The 24,755-nt window shown below is 49.0% G+C and overlaps 1 protein-coding gene across 3 annotated transcripts; it reads right to left on the reverse strand.

The window, feature by feature from the left end:
- Positions 1 to 241: 241 nt before the first annotated feature.
- On the reverse strand, positions 242 to 24,755 carry LOC119397512 (uncharacterized). 3 transcript variants are annotated; one of them, XM_049417038.1, is made up of 2 exons: positions 24,413 to 24,748; positions 242 to 2,649 (listed from the first exon to the last, which is right to left on the reverse strand). In XM_049417038.1, exon 2 carries the CDS (start codon positions 2,596 to 2,598, stop codon positions 2,017 to 2,019), a length of 582 nt encoding a protein of 193 aa, XP_049272995.1. In that variant the 5' UTR covers positions 2,599 to 2,649; positions 24,413 to 24,748; the 3' UTR covers positions 242 to 2,016. The 3 variants fall into 3 exon arrangements, with proteins under 3 accessions (XP_049272995.1, XP_037519410.1, XP_037520866.1); XM_037663482.2 differs by lacking the exon at positions 24,413 to 24,748 and adding an exon at positions 13,544 to 13,561; XM_037664938.2 differs by lacking the exon at positions 242 to 2,649 and adding an exon at positions 3,110 to 4,159 and having other exon boundaries at positions 24,413 to 24,755.

A 24,755-nucleotide genomic window follows, 5' to 3' on the forward strand; every position in this document is an offset into this window, starting at 1 on the left:
GAGTTCTTGCTGTCCCCAATGGTCTTTCTGCTGAAAAGTAATTGAACCCCATGTCGGATTTTTTTAAGGTCTTCGAAGTGCTGAACAGAACTTCCATTGGTTCGGAGGAACATCTCCTGTCACTCCAAATCAATGGATGAATATTCCTGAACACGTGGTGTCGCTGGAGCCGACGTTTCGACGAGTGATCATGTCTTCTTGAAGGCCTACCTTAGCGCATGCAAGTGTATGACACCCCCCCCCCCCCTTCCATATTCGCACCTGCTCTCTCCTTCTCCACCTTTGTGATTGGGGTATATAGAGTGTACGAAGCATACACGTACAGGCTGTTTCACTCTTAGGGGGAAAACTCGGATCGCATTGAAACGTGCTACGAGTTTTCCCCCTAAGCGTGAAACGGCCTGTACATTCGCCAATGTATAGGCGTGATGCCTTGAAGAAGACAAGACCACTTCTCGAAACGCTGGCTCCAGCGACGCTCCCTGTTCAAGAATATTCATCCCTTCAAGCCTCCATCTCCTGCCTTGTTTTGTATTTCCAAACCAATGATGGAACAGCCGTCAGAATTTGAGCATTAATCGTCACGTTTCTGGCGAGCCCACTTAATATGCATATAGATAAACGTGATTGCGAAGCTAAAAAAGCAGATGAGTACTTTGTGAAGAAACTCTCGTCTGGCCTTCGGCCTAAATAGAAGCAACCGTCTCCAGAAGCAACCGTCAACGACTTGTAGTTCATGAGTGCAATAACGTGTTACTATGAAGCGCTACGTGCAACATCGCGAGAGTAACTGTAATACTGAATCTTGAATTCGAGCTTTACACTGCTTGCGTGTGACGGCGATAATAATCAGCCTACAGTCACCTCGACATAACGTTAGTTAGTATAAGAAACGAGTACAAATGACTGACAGCTTTATGCTTGGGTTAAGATTAGAGCGAAAACACGCTGTAACCGTAAGTATTTGTATAGTGTAAATACATCGACAGTGTGGCAGTAGTTTGGCATTCAAGCGGATGAGCTTATGGCGCGTTTTTATTTCATTGCTTAGCGAATGAAAAAATGATGATAACTTATGTGTTGTAATGACTATATCGTAAAAGACGGATTGAAATTAAACACACACGCGAGGCATACATGTTGTCACACGACGCCTTTCAACGCTTAATGTGAGCACAGGTCATATTACACACCTCCACATGTTCGATTATAACAATTCGATGTCTGTGAGCCTCCGTGAATATCTTGTGTTAGAGTCTGAACGCAGTAACGAAGTCTTCATGTATACCGCCAGTGACTACCCTCCTGTTGATATTATGTACTTGGCTGAGGTGTAGCCCGCATGCTGCAAGAGGACCGAACGACGTGTAATGTTTTCGATCTGGCCGTGGCGTATCAATGTGGCACAGGAAGGAATGTTGGAAAACTGAAACACTTGTCCTTTCGTAACCGACCAGACAGGCCGTAGCGGCCGTGTGAGCCAATCAAAACTGAGAAGATGGCGGGCTTTCACAATGTACTCGGTATATATACCACCTTCGCACGGACTCTCCCGAAAGTTGCAGAACTATAATCACTCCCGTACAAAGTTTCCCACAAGAAGTTCCGGAGGAAAGTCCGGCGCTAGTGTCTCCGCAGGAGCTGCCAGTTCGGCGGTTCAGACCATGTAGTAACGATGCTTACAGCGCTTGAGATTTAACTTTGTCCTTTTGCTTTCAAACGGCTCTGGGTCACTTTAAAATTATCAGTGCCAACATATTGCGCTACAAGTACAACAATTCGCAAGGAATGATTACTCGCATGCCTACTGAGTTGACCACGTTACTGTGTTTAAGAAAGGCAAAGTATTTTTGAAATCTGGAAAGACAAAACGCAATAAATAACGTTAGAAGGTAGTTTGAAGAGATATATAGGAATATGAGACAAATCCAAGTTCTGTAACCATCATTACCATGGTGTGTCTAGACAAACGCAGCGCCAGAATGGCCTCGAGCAAATTTTGTACGAAGCCACGATTCACTCTTCCCCGTCTTCGTCCGCATCGTGAACGGCAGCACGGGCTCCGAACCCAGCGCCTCCGCCACTGGAAGGCTCTGACGGACCTCCGTGAAAGCCCTCGTTGACGTGGCTGACAGCACTGTGTTCCTCAGGCGGCTGCCAGGTTGATGACGTGGTGGAGGTGGCGGCGCCTTCGGAATGGTGTTCCTGACTGTTGGACACCGGAGGTGGGGGTCCGTACGGCTTGGTGAGGCTCACTGGCGTCGCGTAGTCTGGCTCCTTCTCCGCCGTCAGCGGCACGCAGCTTAGGTCTTCGTGGTGGTCGGCACCGGGACTTCCGGGCACCTTGATGTCGGGAACGTCCAGGTCGTGGTTGTCCAGGCACTGCGTGGTCGAGCCCGAGCCCCCGGGCCCGTCGTCGTCGCAGTCCTTGTAGTTGAGCACGGGGTAGAGACGGCCGTGCTTGATGGTCGAGTTGGCGTTTATCATGCCGTAGTCCTTGGCGTCCGAGCAGAAGCGCTTGAAGGCGACGTACAGGCCGATCAGCGTGATGCTGATGACGACGAACAGCACGATGCCCAAGATGATGCCGAAGATCATGGCGGCGGCTGGGGTTGGGACTTAGCGGTCAGCGGGAGGGCAAACCTCTACCTGCAAGGAGGCAACAGAAAGCACGGCGTCATGTAAACGTGTTCGCAACATTGCACAAGAAGTTCATAAAACAGCAGCGAGTATATAGTCTTTTGTATGGACGAGGTACTGTACTTCTGCCCAGTTACGTGCAGTAAAATCCTGCTTTAGCTTCAGTGAGAAGGCCAAGTGCGAGCGGAGAACTCGAACCGTGCGAAACGATTGATGAAGTGATTTTCTAGACACGTAAATCATTTGGCTGCACGCAAAGCATCCGTGTGGAGAGTGCAACATGAAAATCAGAAAGTGAAAAACGAAAGAAAAAAAAAAGGAGCAAGTGAGACATGCGAAAAAATAAGCCCGAACCAACAAAGCTCTCCAGAAAGCCGGCGTGAACTCAAATCATCGGAAAAGTTTCCTGTTGTTGAAGTCATGCGTTATTTCGCTATAGAACGCAAGGGTGCGAGTAATCCGTTACCATGGTTGGTCCATAGACACATGCGTTCCGCACTTATGGGATGTCCTTAAGGAAGGCATTGTTCACACGTCCCCTAGCCGTCGTCTGAACCGACGTGTCCGCCACAATGCCGGCGTCATGTTCGTCCTCTGCCGTGAGGTCGCCCGCACCGGGAAGCACGACACCGTCGTCCACACTGTCGCCCCGCCAGAGGGGCCTCGTGTCCACTCGGGGAGCGTGGTCCTTGAAGAGCCCCACGGGCATCTGCAGCAGCTTCGGCCTCGACACGAGCACGCCGTCTCGGTCGTCGTGGTTGACGTCGTGCCCCGAGAACGACGGGTCCGGCGTCTTGGTGATGTGCGACGAGACGCCGCTGTCGGCTCCGGCCGACCTCTCCGGGCGGTCTCGACTGCGCACGAAGAACGGATTGCCCACGTCCTCCTCTTCGTCTTCCTCACGCACGCTGGGCATTGGTGGTGCCGGGACTTGAGGAAGATGAGGAGGCTGTCCCGGAGGAGGAGGCGGCTGCCCCGGAGGCGGAATGGGTCCGTGAACGTCGCACATGTGGATGTGGTAGACGCCCGGGTCCTGCTTGCACGTCTCGTTGCACTGGGGACACGGCGGACACTGCTGGTTCCGGATCTTGTTCTGGAAATGGGCCCGGCGCTTGGCCCGCTTGGAGGCCGTTATGCAGACCGACACGCAGAGAACGATGATGACACCTATGGAGATGACGATGAGGGCTCCCAAGAAGATGGCCATGCCCGGACCGGCGTCGCCCAAGAAATTATTTTCGTTCCCGCCTTCGTCGGGACTCGGCGTCTTTTCGGTTGCCGTCGCCGACGCGTTGTAGGCGGTGCTGTTGGCAAAGCTGGTGGGCGTCGCTGTACTCGGCAGGGTTGCCGTGCTGGCTTCCGTCCGCCCTGGCGGAACTGTTAGCGGGTCACTACTTGTCAGGTTAGTTGAGGCCATGGCGAGTTCTTTTTGCTTAGGTGAGAGGGTTAGTGGGTGAAGGTGGCGTAGTTTGCGTGCCCGGAGATAGAAATGCAGATATAGATGGAGTTATGGATGCACCTGGAGAGACGGGAAAGAGAGAAAGAAGAGAAGAAAGCAGAAAATGGTAGCCTCCGCATCAGAAAAGTGGTGATAAGCATGAGAGAGAGAGAGGAAACAAGGAAGAGAAGAATGAATTCATGAATGAATACACGCCACATGAGCACCCGTCATTTATTTGCAGATGTTTATCCTTAAGCAACGTGCTAAGACACTTGAAATGTTCATCTGTCTTGAAGTAGATGTGCTGACAGAAAATGCTTTTTTCATTTCTGCTTTTGCAGTTGCCTGTATACAACGAATGCCGAGATCTCGCTTTGCTGTTGTGCTGACTGAAACTGCCGTTTTATATAGAGTTAGTCTTGCTGCATCCACACGTAGATGCGACATTAAACAGGCCTTTCACGTCGTGAGGCAATCACTCTATCATCGCAGTTTTGAAACACGAAACCACACCAGGACTTATGCAAATGGCACACGCCCGAATAAAAGTTTTGGGTATACGTGCGCACTGTCAGCGTTTCAACAGCTGGCGCAAAGGTCAGGTGTGAGACCTATATCTATGGGCCAAATAAAATATTGCCGCAGTGGTGTGTTCTCATAGAAACGCTGCCACATCACGTAATACCTGAAGGGCGTACCGATCACGTCCCCGTTTGCGAAACTCAAAGTGATCATGTAGTACGAATCTGTCTTTCGAGCGCGCCTGTGCACGCATCCGCTGGCTCGAATATCGTATAAGGGCGAACGTCTACGAGTGTGTAAGTTGTGTACTGACCTTTAAACCATGACCAATTAGCGCAAAACAACAACAAAAAAAGGAGAAAGGAGCAAGATGCACGCTATGTGACTATATATTTTCATGGTCAGAACACAGTACTAACCGACTAGTCCAACAGCAAGTGAGTTCAGGCGCTGTACGCGCGAAAAAAAAAAAAACAAGAAAAAAAAAACAAAGAAGGGGCTTCTGTTTGTAATACGGCTCTGTACTCTTTACTGAACAAACTGTCTGAAAACTGCATGAAAGCTTTTTGTTTCTCATAAGGATCGAAAATCGTAAAGTTGGTATCAGTATACGTCTAAAACTTTTTCTTTCTTTCTTGTGTATTTCATTCATGTGCGCGTTTTACGGAGAAACTAGGCTCGCAGCACGCAGGAAAACCTCGACGATGAAATGCAGAGGTAATAACCATGCATAATAGATGTACTTTCGGAAGGTAAACTGAAACACCACTACGCTTTCTGTTTTCTTTATCCTTTGACGACTGACCTTGTGATAGAAGGCCGGCTTCACCCCTTCGCTTATTGTGCGGTTGTTCTATGCACGCACGCACACACACGCGCGCGCACACACGCACAAACATACACACACACACACACACTGTCCTTTTCGCGCAGCACAACGCTTTGCCTTACTAGAAACAGCTCGCCCACATTTGACAGTGTACGCGCTGCCCGTGGCGGGAAGGGGGGTGCCGCCCAGTCACGCTCGCGTCTCCGTGAATAGCTACAGGAACAGCCCATCCACTCGTTCAGGAGGGACAAAAAGCTGTACCACCAAGGTCAGAGCCGTAAAGGGAGAGGAGGGTGAAGGGTTCAAACCCGCGCTCGACCCCCCGCTCGCCTCACTACTCTCTCTCTCTCACTCGTCCTTTACCTGACACCGAGCAAGAGCTCACCCAGCAACGCTGGGGCAGCAGCAGGGAACGGCAATTAGTGATATTGGGGTTAAAGAGGAAAAGAGGAGCGCCAGTCAGCGCTACCCATGCGTGTTTCCCATTCCGAAGAGAAAGCGCGCTGAGGCCGTGTCGAGGCTGCGGCGGCGGCTCACATATAATGACCTCGAGAATGTCGCCGGCGCGAAACCAACTCGTGCGCGGTGCGACGCTTCGTCAAGCGAGGAAGAAGACCCGCCGTCGTCGCGGGTTCGATGCGTTCGTACATTCTCGCACATACCCTTTCACTCTCTTTCTCACGCACAGATCGAGGCTCGGTCAACCATTCTTTCTCTCTCTTTATTTTCATCGTTTTTATTTTGCGTTTACTTTAGACGTGCTGCGCAAGCAGCGAGAAAAAAATAAAGGCAGGAACAAACTTTTCCGTGTTCCTGCTCTTTCTTGCTGTTTACGCAGCACGTCTAAAGTTCGTAATAATAATAATAATAATAATAATAATAATAATAATAATGATAATAATAATAATAATAATAATAATAATAATAATAATTGCTGGGGTTTTACGTCTCAAAACCACGATATGATCAAGAGGGACGCCATAGTGAGAAAACTCCGAAAATTTTGACTATCTGATATTCTGTAACGCGCACCTAAATCTAAGTACACGGGCCTCTAGCATTGCGCTTCCACTGAAATGCGGTCGCTGCGGCCGGGATTCAATCCCGCGACCTTCGGTTACCTCGAAAGTTCAAGTACGAACCAAATAGTCTGCAAGGAAGCTTTTGCTGCAACTAATTTCGTTCATATGTTTGTTTAATCTGCAATCTTCCCGCTTAGCTGCGTGGGCGTGAAAGTGCACTCCGCCGAGTCGTCCTCGCCGCTGCCGGCGTAGCGCGGCGCGATTTCGCCGTGGAAACCGCGCGTCAGTGTAAACGGGGTCGAGCATGCGTGGCGGCGGCGGCGGTCACACAGTGCTGGCCACACGTGCATGAAACCAGCGCCGGCGCAGCGTTGTATAGGAGTTGTGGCCTTCGCCTGCTTGTACCACGCGGCGGGGGACCATATATCTATCTCTCGTTCTCCCCGCGCTGTTTAAAATTCGTGCCGTAATTCGCGACTCCGCGCCCGTGACCCGGCTCGCGCCGCCGCATGGCCGCACTTTCGGCGCCGGAACGGCGGAATTGTTTTGACCGCGGTCGATGCGGCTTACACAAAATGCTCGCCTGCGTGGTGGGAGACGGTGACCTGGCGGCGTTTTTTTATACGCACAGCTTGGTGTATAACCTCGCGAAGCGCCGGTCTTGGCTCACAGGTCGCTCTTTCACGAACCGAAACCACGATATGATTATGAGAAGTGTCGTAGAGGACGAGTTCGGAAATCACGACCATCTGGTGTTCTTTAACGTGAATTAACGTCGCACAGTACACGGGAAAGAGCTGTTTACTACCTTTACCGAAAAACAGGGGACCACTGGTAAGAAACACGTCATCGCTTCATTATCAGTTTTTGCATCCGTTGCGGAGCTTGTTTTCTTCTGGACTCAGCCAACGGTGGAGTCTGCGGTGAAACTTCCCACACCCATACCCTCCCTAATAGAACACTGCGCGCGTCTGTGGCCACGGGCTCAATCTAAAATATTTGGCAAGTGAGAAGGTTCGTTTTGAATACAGTAAACGGAGCTTCTGTTAAGGTGTGATATGCCCGGGACAGTCGAGCAACAGGGGATACACATGCTCGTCGTCTTGGGTTTACAAACGTATTGTATAGACGTGGTACATTCCTATTGTTCTTAGTTGAAAAAAAAAAAAAAGTGTTTTGCGTAAGCAGGTCCTCCAAGTCTGAGACGACGTATGATGGTGTCGACGCGTTGTCGAAGCTGAGGGTCTATATAGTAGGTCGAGGGCAACTGACGTCGCTTTTATTTTTCTGTTTTGTTTCATAGAAGACGTTGAGCGCTCGCTGAAAGACTCCGCCTGTGACAGGCGGAGTCTTTCAATGCTGTAGGTACAGGTTAGGCACTGCAGCAATCGACCAAATGACAGCAGTATAGTAAGTGAGCATTGAAACGAGTCAAAAGTAAACCCTTCACGTACCGGTCGTCAATGCGCACATCCAAAATCGGTGTTATCATTGCGTGGGTAGTACACGAAATGTTTCAAGAAGCGCAAAGGCTCGAAATTACGGTTAGCGCCCGTTGACTGAAAGGGATATTGAATGAAAAATTAAGCAGGCATGTGTTGTTTCACAACGCCAAGATAAGCCGTCCTTACCTCAAGAAGAGCCTCGATAAATAAAAGGGGCTGGAAGCGAAGCCGCACTGTGAGGTTCCAAAGTTACCATGACGTCATAGACCTCCACAAAGTGTCGGATAGGGGGCTATAGTTAGTTTCCTGACCGGTGAAAGTGAACTGCATTGCATTCTAAGCGATCAAGCGAAGTCCGAAATTAGCAGGTTTAAAGAACCGCGTTACTGCGCCACAACGGCGCAAAGACGCCAACAAATACCATCAAGCAAACTACTGATATCCGCGACACTATATTAAAAGTTGAAACTGCTTTGGTGATCCTACAGAGTCACTGGGATGTGACGATACTGAATGCCATAGCATTCTTGGGCCTCTTTCGCCGAATTTTCGATCGTCGACAGTGTCTGCAAGTCACTCTCATCATCGTCGTCAACTGTCCACTTCAAGACGAAGGTCTGGTCAAAACACCGATAATTTACCCCGTCTTGCACGAGCTGGTTCCATTTTATGGCTGAAATTTTCTGAATTTCGTCGCTTCACGAGAAACTTTTCCGTCCGCGGCATTGCTTACCGTCGTCTATCATTATTGACCATAGGCTATCGCACCTTCCCATGACGTCGGCTGGCCTACCCAGCTGCTATTTCTTTCTGAGTATCAACTAGGATATCGGCAATGCACCTGTTTGTTCTATGGTCCACGAATTTGCTGTCTTCCTATCTGCTAGTGTTACGCGTATCATTTTCCGTTCGAAAAAACAAAAGGAAAAAAAAAGTCCGAATGTGTGTAAGGCGAGAACCCGAAACATGAGAAGAAGTCACGTTCGCTGAACAGCTGGGGTCTGTTCAACTGAAACTTCGACATGTGACAAAGCTACGCAACGATTGTGGCAACCCACGGTTGAATCATATGAACTCGCGACCTGCGCTATCCTCCAAGCATCGCGCGTTCCAAGTATTCAGAATGCACCACCCACGCATTGGTATATAATTGTTCCAAGCCAAGAGAGATCGCAGCAGAAAAAAAAAAAAGAACTTAGGGTCAGCATCCGCATCACAAGACTCTCTAGGAAGACGGTGCGTCAAGGCAGTTGCGGCGAAGTCGTTTTGCGCGTTGAACGACCCCGAAAAGAATACTTGTACACACGCCCAAACTCTCTTCGCTAGAATTCGCGCGACAAAAACGTTGCATCGTTTCGGGGCAAATCCCTATGGCCCGGCAGTGTTCCATGACGCACGCGTAAACACCGCACACTGTCGAACGGAACGCCCCTGTTCGTCTGAAACAAGAAAAGGCGTCGACATAGCCTGGCAACAGCTTCGAATCGAGGGCTCTCGCACGAAACGAGAAGGCGACCGCGGTCCCCTACGAGGCCCGCTGGTGACACAACGCGACAACGAAGATATATAGACCATCTCGAAAACCCCCGCCGAGATTGTGCGCGTGCTTCGGGGTCAAGGCGAAAGCACCCTTTGTCAACGAGTCCGCGTTGCATGTGACCGCCGCGCGCAGTTCACGAAGCCTGCAGCGTGCCACTGCAAGACCCTGTGGGCACCCCCGTCTGGCAACCCTCTCTCGGTCAACAACTGCGCGTGCGTGTGTCTGTATGTATTCCCCCTCAGCGGTGCGGAGCGGGGCAACGTCCGTTGTTCCTCTCTACACCAAACAAGTTCTGCAGGCCCGCCGCCGCTGGCCGAATACACGCAAGCCCCAGTCGCCGCGTGCGGCTCTCTCCTCAAGTCTGTAGTTTCCTTTTTCCAAAACATCGGGCGCACCCCGCCCTCTCATTATCGCTAGTACGAACCCTTTTCGTGATATGTTCCGGCCTTCACAACTCCGTTTCATGCGTGCTGGCTGTCATTGTTCATAAAAGTTATAAGCTGCGCCGTTTGCGCGCCCATTGCTGGTTATGACTGTGCCGTTTCGTGACAGCCGCCGGCATGGAGCACTCTCGTTCAACTTGCTGGCAGTCTACCGCCCGACACACTCAGCATAACCGTCAGCCGGCCTCGTTTTCCTGAATCAATAGTAATAGTTGGGCTAGTTGGTAATACATATCTGTTAAAACTTACAACGCTAAAATTCACAGTGTTAAAATTTCCTCCTTATAAAATAACAGGCTTCATGGGCAGAGTCAGGCACGGGTCAATAATCCGGTTGGTCGGTCGGTCGGTCGCTCGCTCGCTCACTCACTCTGTCGATATGACGGCCCACGAGAATAGCCTTGTGGTCGACATAATACATCGCTAGAAGTGTTAGTGAAGTCTTTTCTGCGCCAAACAGCCAGCAACATTATATAGTACTTAAAGCTGCTTTGGTATGACGGTAGCTTGGGTTGGTTCTGCCTAATTTTTTTTGTTTACATACCTCTTGTACATACACTAAAGGGGGGAGGGAGGGGGGCTATACTGCGTAACGCAACAGATGTTTCCGAACTGCCTTGAGAAAGTAGCAGACGACCAAACACAGCAAGAAAAGATTCCCCCCGCCGTCTGTTCATGCCTCAAGGTCTACTTCCCACTTCCGACCGCTGCCGTGCACACGCGGATAAGAGCCGCCGACTTCCGGCCTAGTACGAAAAAAAAGGCGAGCTTTTCCATTGAGGCGACCCTCAACGCGTTTTGTATCCAAAACACGTTGCAGCGGAGCGTCCGTGTAGAGAGAGGGAGAAAGAGAGAGAGATACGAAGCGGAATGGGCGTTTCCCGATGCCGACGAAGATGTGTAAACATCGCAAGATACAACGTACTTGTACATATAGATGGTGCGCGAGCGGCACGTTTACTTGTTGAAATGTGCTTCCCTCTTAAAGCCCTGTGCCGGATTAGTAGAAAAGCACCCCGCACAGCTCGACAATACCAACGTGCGTGTCTGTTATAGGTATATGCAGTTCTCTAAAAGGCAGTTTCAGACCAGGCTACGCAAAGCTTTGCGTTCGCGGTTGTCGTCACTGCGCATGCGTCATACGCTAACCTCTTGGGTAGCCACGTCAAGTTACCTAAATAACGTATTGTGTCCAAGCAACGCTAACGCTACGAACCCTATTCTAAAGCTGCCTATAATGTCAACTGCAATATTCCTTAACAAAACACTGGATAGCGCGGATTCGACATAGAACAGAGAAAGAACACTAATGCACAGGACAAGCGCTTGTCCTGTGCATCAGTGCTCTTTCTCCGTCCTGTGTCGAACCCGCGCTATCCAGTATTTAAGATACAATTTTCCTAGAGTGGTGACTTGTTGTTTCGTCATGCTTAAAGAAACGCTGGTTAGCTTTAAACGTCCTAAAGGGTAGTAAATACGAAGCTGTATTACGGATTTCAGCTCATCAAACGGCACACATCAAGTGCAGACACAGGAAAAGTTGTCAATCTCGTAAGAAAAGTGTCAGGAAAAGATAAAAGCTTCACGCGACGAGACAACCGGCCCTCTCGCCAACTTTCGATGCTAAACGCGAATTCAGTTGTTTGTATTGTCAGTTTTGTATTGTCAGACAACGCGGGCATCACCTCGAAGCATCACGGCGGTCAGATGCACGTACGCAAATAGCCCACATTTGACCTTGATTCGAGCGCACAGTCTGTGACGCATGCTAGCCACAGAAGCTAAAGAACAAGCATACAAGATCACACCGAGTCTACGCGCTATCGGAGCGCGCGCGCCTTCGAGCAATGCGACAGGCGGCCGACGTCGCAGGTCACGTCCTTTTTCTGTTGTCAACTCGGTCGTGCGACGAGTCGTCAGCGCGGAGGCATGCCCGAAAACGAAAGACAGAAAGATAAGCTCACGTGCGCTTTGCCGGCACGCAAGCGTCCTCTCCTCGCCGGTTTAGGCCTACATGCGGAGCGTCGCGGTGGTTTTGCATAGCAAGACTATTGTCTTCAGAAGACAATGCCCCTGGGAAAAGTCGTGGGACGTTCCCGCGCGTTGAGCGGCTATAGGATGCGGTATACATAAGACAAACCGACGCCTTTTGCACCCCGGCGGCTTATGTTACATTTTTTTTTCTGTACAAACTGGTTCATATAGCCCTGCGGCAGGCTATTTGCATTGACGTCATCATTGGCGCCATCTTGCGGTACTGTTACGCCGAGAAGAAACCGCGTAATCGAGAAACGCGTGGCATCACGACAGGCGCGTCTTCCGCGGAGCGATACTCTGCTGAAAAAAAAAAAAAAAACGGCCACCGTGATGAAGAAAATAAAGACACGGTGTACGCCAGATAATATGATGCACTGACGTCGTCATGGCGGCCACGTTATAGGTTACCACTGGCACGGTGAGCCTCTGCGACGGTGACGTCACGTGAAGGCTATTTGATTTTAAATGTGCCGTGCTGAATATTGCCGCGTGCACGAGGCCGTAACTACATAGGAAACATACGTTGCACTTCTACAGCAGCGAATTGAGCCTTTTGGTGCATCAACAGTAAAGGATCATGAATGGCGCACAAACGTTAGGAGGAACAAGGACAGCACTCTTTCTGTCCCTGCGTCTTCATGCGATATCAATCATCCGTTGCGCTTTTAGCATAGCAGTGCCACGCATATCTTTACCACTCCCGCGGCTACAGCTGAGAAGGTAGCGGTGTTTGTCTCGTATCGTTACCATCGCACTGTTACCATACTTGGTTGCGACTGGCGTAGTATACGAACACAGTTACCTGTGTAGTGTACGTATGCATACACTGCGCGCTCAGCTCTTTTGCAGCAAGTGTCACGGCTTAAACTCATCAACAGCCATGCACACATAGCACCCCAAAACCCCGCACACACTTTGGAAGTGCTCCTATCTTGCCCTCATTGGTCCATCTCTGGTCCTTCAACCCGCACTGTGCTTATACTTGTGCTTATACTTGACCTTTGAGCGGAGAACTCAAACCACAAGTCAAGTCATCGATGAAACACTGGGCCACCCCGCATCACATCCGCGCACCTTAAGTCACCGCGATAGGCACGCCTGCGCTATCTCGGAGGCCGCGATGAAGCACAAATAACACTGCCAGTGAAAGCCATGGACTTGGGAACCCCATATTACTTCACTACCTTCAATAGTGTGCTGCTTATTACAACGCTTACCGTAACCTGCCGTAACTTGTACAGTGCGCGGCTGGGCGCGCACTGTACAAGTTATGCATACCGGGCATTTAAAACGAAACTCAACTGAGGGTTTCTTTACGTGCCGAAACCACATGATTGAAGCACACCGTAGTGGGGGACATCGGATTGATCCTGGTCACCTTGCAGGACCCTATTAAATTTTTTCAACCACTCAGCCGACCTGGAGGTTCTTTAACGTGCACCTAAATATATAACACGAATGTTTTTGAAACTTGTCCCCAACGGGCACACGCGTGGATGCACATGGCTGGGACGGAAGCATATACCGGCAAGCGGCTGCGGAAGGGGCAGGCATGGGTCTCCTGCTTGCTAAGAACTCGAACCGGTCAACGATTGAAGGTATGCAGTTAAGTATATCGCCTCACCTGATGAATCTCGATCGCTGACGCGTGTTGCGTATATCCCGACACCTGGATGCAGGCAGCACTGGCCTCTTGACGACTACATCCGCGAAAAAAGATTCCGCAATGCGGATGTGCCAGGATCAAAACTCGAACGTGCTGCCAGTTTTATGTAAACAAGTGGCACTGATGGCGAATGGGTCGCGTACCCAAACGCACGCACGCAAGCACGATGAAATATAGATGTATGCTTGATAAGAGGCTCGACCTAGTGGTACGTCAGTGGCGTCGCGCGTCGATTTCTTAGGCACGCAGGAATCGCTGGTTATCTTGTTGTTGATTTAGATGCTCACACCGCTTCCAGCATACAGAATTCGACTGTTGACCGTTCGCGCATCTAAGGCCCGAGGTGACCATCTCTGACGCGTACACGAAGAACCTTGAAGCACGAACTTTGCGAGCTGTTGCAACCCCGATATGATTGTGAGGCCAAGCCGTAGTGGAGGGCTCCGAAAATTTCGACCACTTGGGGTTCTTTAACGTCCACCTAAATATAAGTATACACGGGGCCTCGAGCATTTTCGCCTTCATCGAAATGCGACTCCCACGGCCGGGATCGAACCCGCGACTTCTGGGTCAGCAACAGAGCACCGTAACCACTATACAACCGCGGCGGCTCCTCACTTATACTACGGCGTGCCTCATAATCATATATCGCATATTTCTGAACACCTGAACCTATCTTATTGTCGCTGACTGCACTGGTCAAGTTAATATAGGATGAATCAAGACCACCAAACTCTTCACACTCACGTCTGTTAAAGGGACACTAAAGAGGAACAATGAATTGGTTTAGATCGATAAATTGTGCTCTGAGAAGTCTAATGTCGTTAATTTCGCCGTCATAGGTTTATTAATAGAGGAGAAAATCCAGTTCGAAGTATCATTTTTAAATTTCGCGCCGATATCTTCCGGTGTGACGTCAAGGATTTCAAGGTGTGTTTATCGTATTTTTGCGCCATTGGCTCAACAGAATTGCCCCAAACTTGGTATGTTAAGTCTATGGACCCCTCAAAGGACAATGCACTTCATTTTTATCGATTAGGAACTACGTAGCCTCTAGTAGGCGCCGTCAAAATATGTGACGTCACGGCGAATGGTGCGGGAATTCCAAGGTGGCGTCGCCACCTGTATTTTCTTTTTGCGCGTTTTCTCGCTTATTAAGCGTCCTCTCGCAGCGAGCGTGGTGTTTTTGGCATCGTGAAAGAGTACTTTACTAATATAAGAAAAATCGTTTTGCTCTTTAGTGTCCCGTTAACAGAAGTCCCGCGGTCCTTTATGCATTTGCCTAAGACGACTCGAAGGCGAAAGCCATTTCCTTTTTCTTCTTAGTCGATCGTATCGACCTTCCCCCCTGGAAGCTTTCTGCATCCATCGTGATTTTTCACTGCCCCTGGCATTGGAGGCACGGGAAGCTCTCTGCACGTCACGTGGTTTTTAAGTGCCTCCTCGATGCAATTTGATGCCATCATCAAGTGACGTCCCGTTATGTGACGTCATAGTGATGTCACAAATTTTAGTGACCTGTGATGTGATACGTTACGTCATCAGATGATGACTTTTTTGCATCACTTAACAATGACGCTGACGGTCGCTTTTCGCGTTCGATGAGGCATCTAAGGCTTTCGCCTTAATAGACCTTGTAGCCATTTCGGCCACCGGTTATCGGCGTTCAGCGGCTGTATCAGAGACTCGTTTCCAGCGATTCCTGGTTTGAATAGAGCCTGATCGTACTATATCGTACTGTATACAGTATACGCGGCCGCGAAACGCGAGGAGATCGTCGTGGCCTGAAACTCGTTCTTCGCGTGCGCACAACCTAGCCAAACTCGCAAGGCCACCGGTCCACGTTCTCGTCCCGGACATCGCCGGCAGTGCGTGCCACGCATGCATATATAATTATACGCTTATAGCAGCCACTACGAATCTGACGGCACCTATAGGCTCGTTTAAACAGCTACGGGCACGCCACAGAGTCGCGCGCATCTGCGTGATATACATCTTGAATCTATACTGAAAGGAAGAATTACGGCGTAGAGGGCACTTCACAACTGTACTTGCACTAGCCGTTCTAGGATCGTTTGAAACGGCCAGTGTTACGCACACAGTCGTTCGTTTCCTTACGGGACGGTTGAGGCATGCACCGGGAACCGGAGCCAAGGCTAGCAGTTGAGAAGGCGTGCGCACGGGGCCCGATTACGCTATCGCGTTCTACTCTTGAAGGCGAAGCTCGATCGTCCTCCAAGTGTTTCATTTTATAAGCTACACATAACATTCTTCCTGTAATTTAACTGCAATTTCGCAATGTATGAAGCCGGAACTTTGCAGGGACGACGTGAGAAGAGGGAATTCTAATATATAGGTGTCTGTAGATTCTTTGCTGGAACCAGACGGCAGAAACGATATACGCGGGAAAACGTATGATGAATGTATGAGCGGGGTTCTACACACACGCACACACTGAGGTCTGCGGCAAACGCTTGATATCTACGCAGCCTAGTAACCAGTTTTGTAGACTTCATAATGATAATAATGATAATATCTGGGGTTTTACGTCCCAAAACCACGATATGATTATGAGAGACGCCGTAGTGGGGAGCTCCGGGAATTTCGATCATCTGGTGTTCTCTAACGTGGACTGACATCGCACAGTACACGGGCCTCTATAGCATTTCGCCTCCATCGAAATGCGACCGCCGCGGCCGGGATCGAACCCGCGATCTTCGGGTCAGTAGCCAAGTACCATAACCACTGCTCCACCGCTACGGATTTGCAGACTGCATATAGAGGTTATGTCTATTGTATATGCATTGTTGCCTGGCCATAGTGATTACGAACTGCTCGGAAGTACAAAGTTCTATCATATGTCTCGATTCTTAAACTGGGGCCACCGCACGCGTATTATCCTGTCCATAGAAGTGGTGGCGTCACATGAGAAACTTTGTCTTGCCCCTGACCACCGGATGTATAGGCGCGCACCTCGCCGTAATCGCGTTGCGGGCGGCGCTAAGCAGGAAGTTGTGGTATATACGCACACGCGCGACGTATGCGTAGTTGCACGGTACTCGTCAGTCTCCAAACGTACGCAGCGAGGATGATCACATGAAGCCAAATCAGAATGATGATTGTGTTTCACAGTTGCCGCCCTGCTAAAACTGAAACGGCAGTTTGCACAGAATATACTTACGCATAAACTCCTTATGAAATACAAGAGAAAACGTCCGAGTTGAACACCCTATTCAAGGTAAAACGGAAGAGGAGGAAAAGGAGGAGGAGAAAAGCTGCGCGGTTCTTTATGACTCGAAGGCGAAAGCCATCTGCTTTTTTTTCTCAGTCGACTGCATTGACCCCTCCGCCCCTTCCCCGAAAGCCTCCTGCATCCAACGTGTTTTTGCACTGCCTACGGGATCGGAGACATTGGAAGCTTTCTGCACCTTACGTGGTTTTGCAGTGCCACCAGGATCGTCGCACCCTTGACCAAGCGACGATGACATGTGAAGACGTCATCATGCCATGATGATTTTTTGCATCACTCGCGTTGACGCCACGGCTGACGGTCAATTTTCGCGTTTTTGAGACATCCAAAGCTTTTGCCTTAATAAATTATCTTCGATGGGCTAAAGACATCAATTATTGTCCATGCGCACACACTGCTTGCTGTATACATAACTTGCAACTGCGCCACACCGCGGAACTCTGGGATACGATCTCGGTATGCGCCGCCATCACCGAGCACATGGCAGCAGACGACACCGAGTCAAGCTGTGCAGCTCTCGCATTTCCCGTCAACGCCGTATGTAGCAGCGGCGATTTGTGCGATATTTGACTGCCGCACGAGAAGTAAGTGTAAATCAAATGGAAGAGAACCAAACGCGGGGACGTGCTGCTTGCCAAAGGTGATCGCAAACCAGTGCGACCGCACGAAAGCGCTGTCTGAGAAGCGGAGCACATGGCTTATGCGCGCGCAGGGGCGTAGGCAGAAATTTTTTTCGGGGGGGGGGGGGGGGGTCACCTCGTTGATCTCAAGTGGGTCCGGGCAAGCAGATGTGGTTGAGTGTCAATTTGTGCTCGGTATGATATGGAAAAAAAAAAAAAATTCGGGAGGGGGCACGGACCCAATTCGGGGACCCAATTCGAACACCGCAGTTGCTCTGTTAGCACAAGCTATTATTGGCTAGAACTGGTTAGTGGTCAGTTCAGTTCCGTTCATTACCCAAATAGCTTCTTTCTGGAGACTTGGAGGGCATTGCATAAGGGGTAATATGTTGGCTATGTATGACGCCTAATGTACTTGAATACATTACTTGAAACGCCTAATGTACTTGAATACGACATACTTGAAATAAAGACAGCGCGAAAGGCAGAGGACCAGTAAAAGAATGTTTGTCTGTTCTATTCCTTTACTGGTCCTCTGTCTTTTGCGCTGTTTTCATTTCAACTGTATAGGTTGGCTGACACGTGCCGGCTTACTGTTGGCAACACTGCCGACTAATATTGGCTATTTGCCGTTACAGCAGCATTATTGTCTTAATTAAATATCTTTCCAATCAATTATCTGTCTAACCAACTTTTTTTAATGCGTAGTCTTGAAGTTCTACTCATTTTCGCATACACATTAGAGTCTGCACTCACTTCACGCGTATTTGATTCTCGCGTTCGATTCCACGGCGCGCCAAGGAAGCCGACATGCGGAGCGAGGTGTTCCGGTCGGAGAAGGCGGCTCCCTCGCATCCGATTCCTCGCGTTAGCCATCCGTGCTGTACACCGGTACCACTATAGTATAGCTTATACGGTTACGGTTAGGCGAAACGTAAATAACGTTAACAGCACACACCGCTTGCTTCATTGGATGAAACGTGCCGATCACGCTCGCCGCTGGCTGTTTTCCGACGTTACGCCAGCTCGCATTTCGGTTAGCGAATGCGTGGTGACAAAAAAAAAAAAAGCGACAAAGAAAAAAAAATGATTTCAACTCTCCGCGCTCGCGGCGAGATGTTTTAGCGCGGTTTCCCTGAGAACGCGGTCACATCGGCGAGCTGTAGCGCCGGTGCGTGAGAAAGACACGAAGCGCGTATATGCCAGGGAGATCCCGCTGTTTACACAATTAATTATACGCGCAGCCTATTGCGTATTACGTATTTGGTCCTATGCAGTGAGTTGACAACGTGGGGAGGGGCGAATGCTGACCGCATCGAGAAATTAAACGAAATTCTGAGGTTTTGCGTGACAAACCCATTATACCATCATGAGAGGCAAGTCCTTGCGGAAAACTGCTGATTAACTCTGACAAAGGTGCGCTTCTGCTCTATAACAGGGGTGTAACGGAGGGGGGGGGGGGAGGGGGCAAGCCGTTTATCTAGAGTAGAACCGGAATTTACCCTGGCGGCAAACTGTTCAGCAAATAAACGTTTATTCCTCATCATAGGGTTATCTATCTATCTATCTATCTATCTATCTATCTATCTATCTATCTATCTATCTATCTATCTATCTATCTATCTATCTATCTATCTATCTATCTATCTATCTATCTATCTATCTATCTATCTATCTATCTATCTATCTATCTATCTATCTATCTATCTATCTATCTATCTATCTATCTATCTATCTGTCTATCTGTCTGTCTGTCTGTCTGTCTGTCTGTCTGTCTGTCTGTCTAATCGAATAAGATCTATCCATCTCGAAGTCGTTACTCAACGCAGCTAGATGAATGCTTTAGGTGGCACGAAGGCGCTCGCGCCGCCAGGTGTGCCCTATACCGAACAGCAGCTCTCCGCACTTGTTGGCGGCGAAGGGGTTTGCGAACGGGCGGCCGTCAAGTCGTCGACCTCCTTTTCCGCGAATGATGGCCGCGGCGGCGGCCAAGTCGGGACGTAACGCAGAACAAAAAATATAATAAATGGGGGAGCCGATAGACCGGCCCACAACCATCTTTCTTCCACGTGCACTGACGCTTCTGCACTGCCGTTTCGCCGACACCCTGCCCTGCGCACGATCGCGGCAAGGCGTGTACGACGAATGACGTGTACGATGTGGAATGAAGGAAGGAAGGGGATTGGATCGAGGAGCCCGTTTCTTCGTTGGACTCGAGCTCATGAAGACAAGAGATATTAAAGACTAGAAAGTATACGGGACGTTATTTGTAGCTTTTAACAGAATGGTAGTAATCGTGACACAAAGGGAACAGAGTTAACGTGCACAGAAAAAGAAAATCACAGCATATCCACGGAGTGAATGATGATGAGTGGGCGAAGCTGCGGAGGTTCATCGGTAAACCGTGAATCTTCCGTGAATTCTGCCCAGTACATCATCACCGACGTGAGATTGGGCGCGTTTATACTAAAGGTTCGATGAGTTATGACGACTTGCAGCTCACTTTAATTTTACATGTACGCTGTGAATTTTCATTGTTTAGAAAACCATTGCTTTAGAAAACATCTGGCGTCTTTCGTTAAGCAGCTGGCGTCTTTTCGTTTTGCTTTAGAAACATCTGGCGTTCTTTCGTTTTGCTTTTAGAAAACATCTGGCGTCTTTCGTTGGTTTATTTCGTCAATCAACGGCGTTTTGAACAAAATTTTTATTGTTTAATCACGCACAGGAGAAATCTCACCAGGCACTACCTTGGAGGTAAACAATGGCTGCTAATGGGAATGAGAGACAGAAGGAGTCGGCTTTTAGCTAACACTTACACTTCTACTTCTACTAACGTTTCCTACTGGAACATGCCAATGGCTGCTAATGGGGAATGAGAGACAGAAGAATTCGGCTTTTAGTTAACGCGCACGCTGCGAATTTTTTATTGTTCAACAACGCACAGGAAAAATCTCCCACCGGCACCATCTTGGAGGTCAAGATCTGGTACTAGCGTTACGACTGGTTACGCACTATTACCACTACTACGAGGGACGAACGGGTGCCGCCTTAAGGAGCTTCACCCTTAAAACAACTCACACCCGGCGTTCGCCGAATTCGCTATGGCGTCTCGTACGAGAGCACCAAAGTAGTTTTCAGGTGGCAAACTTTGCCAATAAATAAAGAGAAAGATAAGTAAATAGAAAGATAAATAAATCACAGGGTCCCCTATGCATTCGCCTAAGATGACTCGAAGGTGAAAGACATCTTCTTTTTCTATACTTAGTCGATGTACTCATCTTTCCTCTTCTCCGAAAGCTTTCTGCCCCTAACGTGGTTTTGCGCCTCCAATGGTTTTGCACTGCCTCCGAGATCGGCGCACCTTCGATGACGTTATCATGTGACGTCACAGTATGTGGCACCATAAAGACATCACAAACTTTGGCGATCTATAACGTTGTGACGACGATTTTTTGCATCGCTCGTGTTGACGCCGACGGTTAATTTCCACGTTCGATGAGGCATTTCAGGCTTTCGCCTTAATAAATAAATAGGCGTGAATAGTGATGGCGAAAGGCCCTCTGAATTTGTACAGCACGGTGGACTCTGTGAAACTATACCGACTCCAATGCAACGAGACAGCGGATGCCGCTATCTGCGGTCACTCGTCACGTCGTTTATACGCGCTTCGCGTTGTTATCGCGCTGCGTTCGTATGGTTTATCACGTGTCCAACACGTGTCGTGCGGCTTGTTCGACATGTTCGTAAGAAAGCCTGAAGCAGAAAGTCCGAGAACGTATACATTAAGATATTTGTTACTTTACGTTATCAAGCGTCTACAAGTCTAGACGAGGGGAAGAGAGAGATACACTGTTTTCAAGCAACCAAACACCCATTTGCCTCACCAGAATTTGTAAAAATGGGGGTGCAAGGGTGTTTTGCTTGCCCAAATAGCATTTTGTTTGCGTGTTAATGCTTTACTAAAGCACCCTTTAGGATGTAAGGGTGTTATGGGTTATCATAACACCTGTGGCCCATGCGACAGGAGTGCCAGCTGATAATTGGAACTGGCTAATTTTAAAAAGCGTTGAATATTAGGCGGGTATAGAATAACAGATTTGTATGTTTTAGCGCTATCTACAAGCCCACTATAAATCCTGCCATATTCTGTGAATGCTTATTGTTTAATTATACAAAACAGGAATATCCCCACCGGCACTGAACGGCGGCTCAGGATACTATGGCTACATATGTACCACATAGTCGGTGTATACGGTTGCGGTAAATTGCATCCTTTGATGCTGATGCGATCGGATTTTCCTTGACTGGTAGCCTTGATTTTTCTGTTTTTCAGAAATAAGGGTGTTTAGAGGATTGGTAACCCCCCACGTTATGGGTGTTTTAATTGGTGAAAGCGCCTTTTTTCCTGGGGTGTAAGTTATAGACACGGTGGGGTGTAAATTTGGTTTACTGTGTATACAGTCGGACCTCGTTTATAACGAAGTAGCATGAGGACCATAACTTAGTTCGTTTTACCCGATATTCGTTGTACCAGTGTAGATAAATATCACTTTTAACAAATCGGAATTCTGGCTCGCGCGAAAGACCCAGATGGAAAAACGCATTGTTCTACGCTTCAAGCCTGTTATAAACAGTTGCCCCCGTTCTGTTCACACGATTTAGGTGGCGCAACCAGTTAAACGCACTTTTTTTGGCGCTGGATGACCACAATTTCTGAAACTTTTTAAACCACATTTGTCACCCTTTTTTTTTACGTCACAACTACATTTTCAAAAAAAGGTACTTGTTAATTGTCTTCCAATATATATTTCGCATAATTATGACACCTCTCGAGCTCTGAACCTCGCGCAAACTAAATATTTCTTCGTTACATCCGATATCGCGGCGGCTCTTGCGTTTTCGGTTTTACAGAAAGAATAAATATCACTGAAATTAAGCGTGACCAACCAAAATTCGTATTTAGTTCGTTATAACGAGGTTTAACTGTACATCTGAACCGAACAAATACGTAAAAGAGCGTGTCTTTATGGGTTTCCAACGCTCATTGAGAAAAACTAAAAAAAAAAAAGAGAACTTGCTTCAGCTCACATCGCCGAGAGAGACAGCCAAAGCAAGAAGAGGAAGGGTAAGGACTAATGATATTCGGTACAGGTTGCGCAGGGCGGCAAAACTAAAAACAAATATTCCAGATAACATGACCCGCTGTTACATTACTGTAACGTGGTTGTATGCAAGAATTTACCTCTCGCTCTTCTAAAATTTAATACGTGTCACCATGACCATCTTCACCATATTCTATGTCCCACTGCAGGACGAAGGCCTTTCCAGATTATCTCCGATTCGCCCTATCTTGAGCGAGCTGATTCTATTCGACGCCTGCGAACTTTATCTCAGCACCGCGCTTTGCTTGTATACTAGCTGTTCCATGGCACGCTGCGTGGTGCTTATTTTTTTTTCTCGCGTTTCCTTGTTGTCCTCCAAGGTTGCGTCCAATATGTGCCACAATGTGCCGCAATTTTACGCTTTGGCGAACAAACTGTACACCTTCAGTGAACTTGGAAACAAAGACAGCTCTTACAACGAGATGGAGACGAGTGGTGGCGAACATGCCGCAGACTGCGGTGGTTATGCGCCCGCCTCCAACACGAAAAGTACTCGGTTCGATTCCCAGTGCCAGCTGGTACCCACTGGTTTTATTAATGGTAAGAGGTACCCCGCCTGCAAGAACACCTGTGCAGTTAAATTAAGGTGTACATTAAAGAAACCTATAGGTGGTCGACATTAATCTGGAGTCCCCCAACTACGGCGTGCCTCTTAATCACATCCTGGTAATGGCAACTGAAGTCCCATAGTTGATTTAATCTTCAACACGCGTAAATGACCTTAACGAATGGCAATGGTCATTAGACGGTCGAAACTCGAAAGTGTATCCAAATGAAGCGACGACATCGGTGTACTCACTAATGTAAGTCTTAAATGCAGCAGCAACGTAGTGCACGTAAAGCAAGGAGCCTATGAATTGCATTGACTGCCATCCAGTGTCATACGCGATGTAAGGAACATTCGTTCGGAACAGACGCACTTAGAGCATGTTACAGCATTACAGGGGCGTAGCCAGAAATTTTTTTCGGGGGGGGGGGGGGTTCAACCATACTTTATGTATGTTCGTGCGTGCGTTTGTATGTGTGCGTGTATATATACGCAAGCAAAACTGAAAATTTTCGGGGGGGGGGGGGGTTGAACCCCCCCAACCCCCCCCCCCCCTTGGCTACGCCCCTGCAGCATTAGACAGTGCCGCGTGTTCGCATCAGCACCACTAACGCAGCCATGTGAATGTTAGCCCGGAAGCGCAACTGCGTGCACATCTTTCATGCTTCGACTGGTTGTTCACTGGCGTAGGCAGTCCGCTTTCTTTCTGCCATAACCGAAAAAAAAGTTGAATTCAAAAGGAAGAAAAGCGCTGCCGATGTCAGCTTGGCGCTTAGACATACGTTTCCATCGATTTCGCTAAAGCGGATACTGTTTGGTACGAAATGACTTCTATGTAACGATGACTTCTATACACTCAGTGGCGCGATGGATAACTCTACAAGTACACGATGAAAGAACGTAGGTGACAACAGCCCTGCTAAACATACGCCAGCTGCGCTCTTTCGAGCATAGCTTAGCCGCTGGCGTCACCGACGAAGCCGGTAGTATGATGCACGGAGCCGCACATCATGTCGCGCATGCACGCGAGACCGGTGGCGGCGGCGGCGGAACCAGTATTCCGGCATCTTCATCTCACGCGCGGGGGCAAGATTGAAGGAAGCGAGTGCAAGAAAGTACTAGGCTGGCCTTCGGCTCAAGTTTAAAAAAAAAAAAATGAAGAACGTCGCCTTTTTTCGCGGAAACGCACTTTCTTTTCCTCAATACACATACACACACGAGCACGCTTAATGACACAAGGCGTCGTACCTTTGCGAGCGACAGGCCGAGAGAGCACGCAGAGCCCTGCAGCTACGAAGAGTTGTGCTGTTCCGTTGGTGAGCACAAAGAGGCGGCGCGCGGCTTCGAGCCCGATCGTAGGCGACACTGCTTTCGATGAGCTGTTATTCCATCGTGCTGGTCGGTCCCACGGCGGCAGCGGCGACGACGCACCGTCGGCGTTGCGCACTCGAATGCTTGTGCGATCACGATCAACGAGGAGAGGTTGCGCGGTCTTTTTTTTTCCGCTTCGCGAACGCACACAAGCCCAGACGCGGAACGACGACACCCGATCGGCGGGCTGCTACGCGTTGTCGGCCGAGCTCCCCGTAGA

Source organism: Rhipicephalus sanguineus, chromosome 6 (genome assembly GCF_013339695.2).
Source record: "Rhipicephalus sanguineus isolate Rsan-2018 chromosome 6, BIME_Rsan_1.4, whole genome shotgun sequence".
Lineage (NCBI taxonomy): Eukaryota > Metazoa > Arthropoda > Arachnida > Ixodida > Ixodidae > Rhipicephalus > Rhipicephalus sanguineus.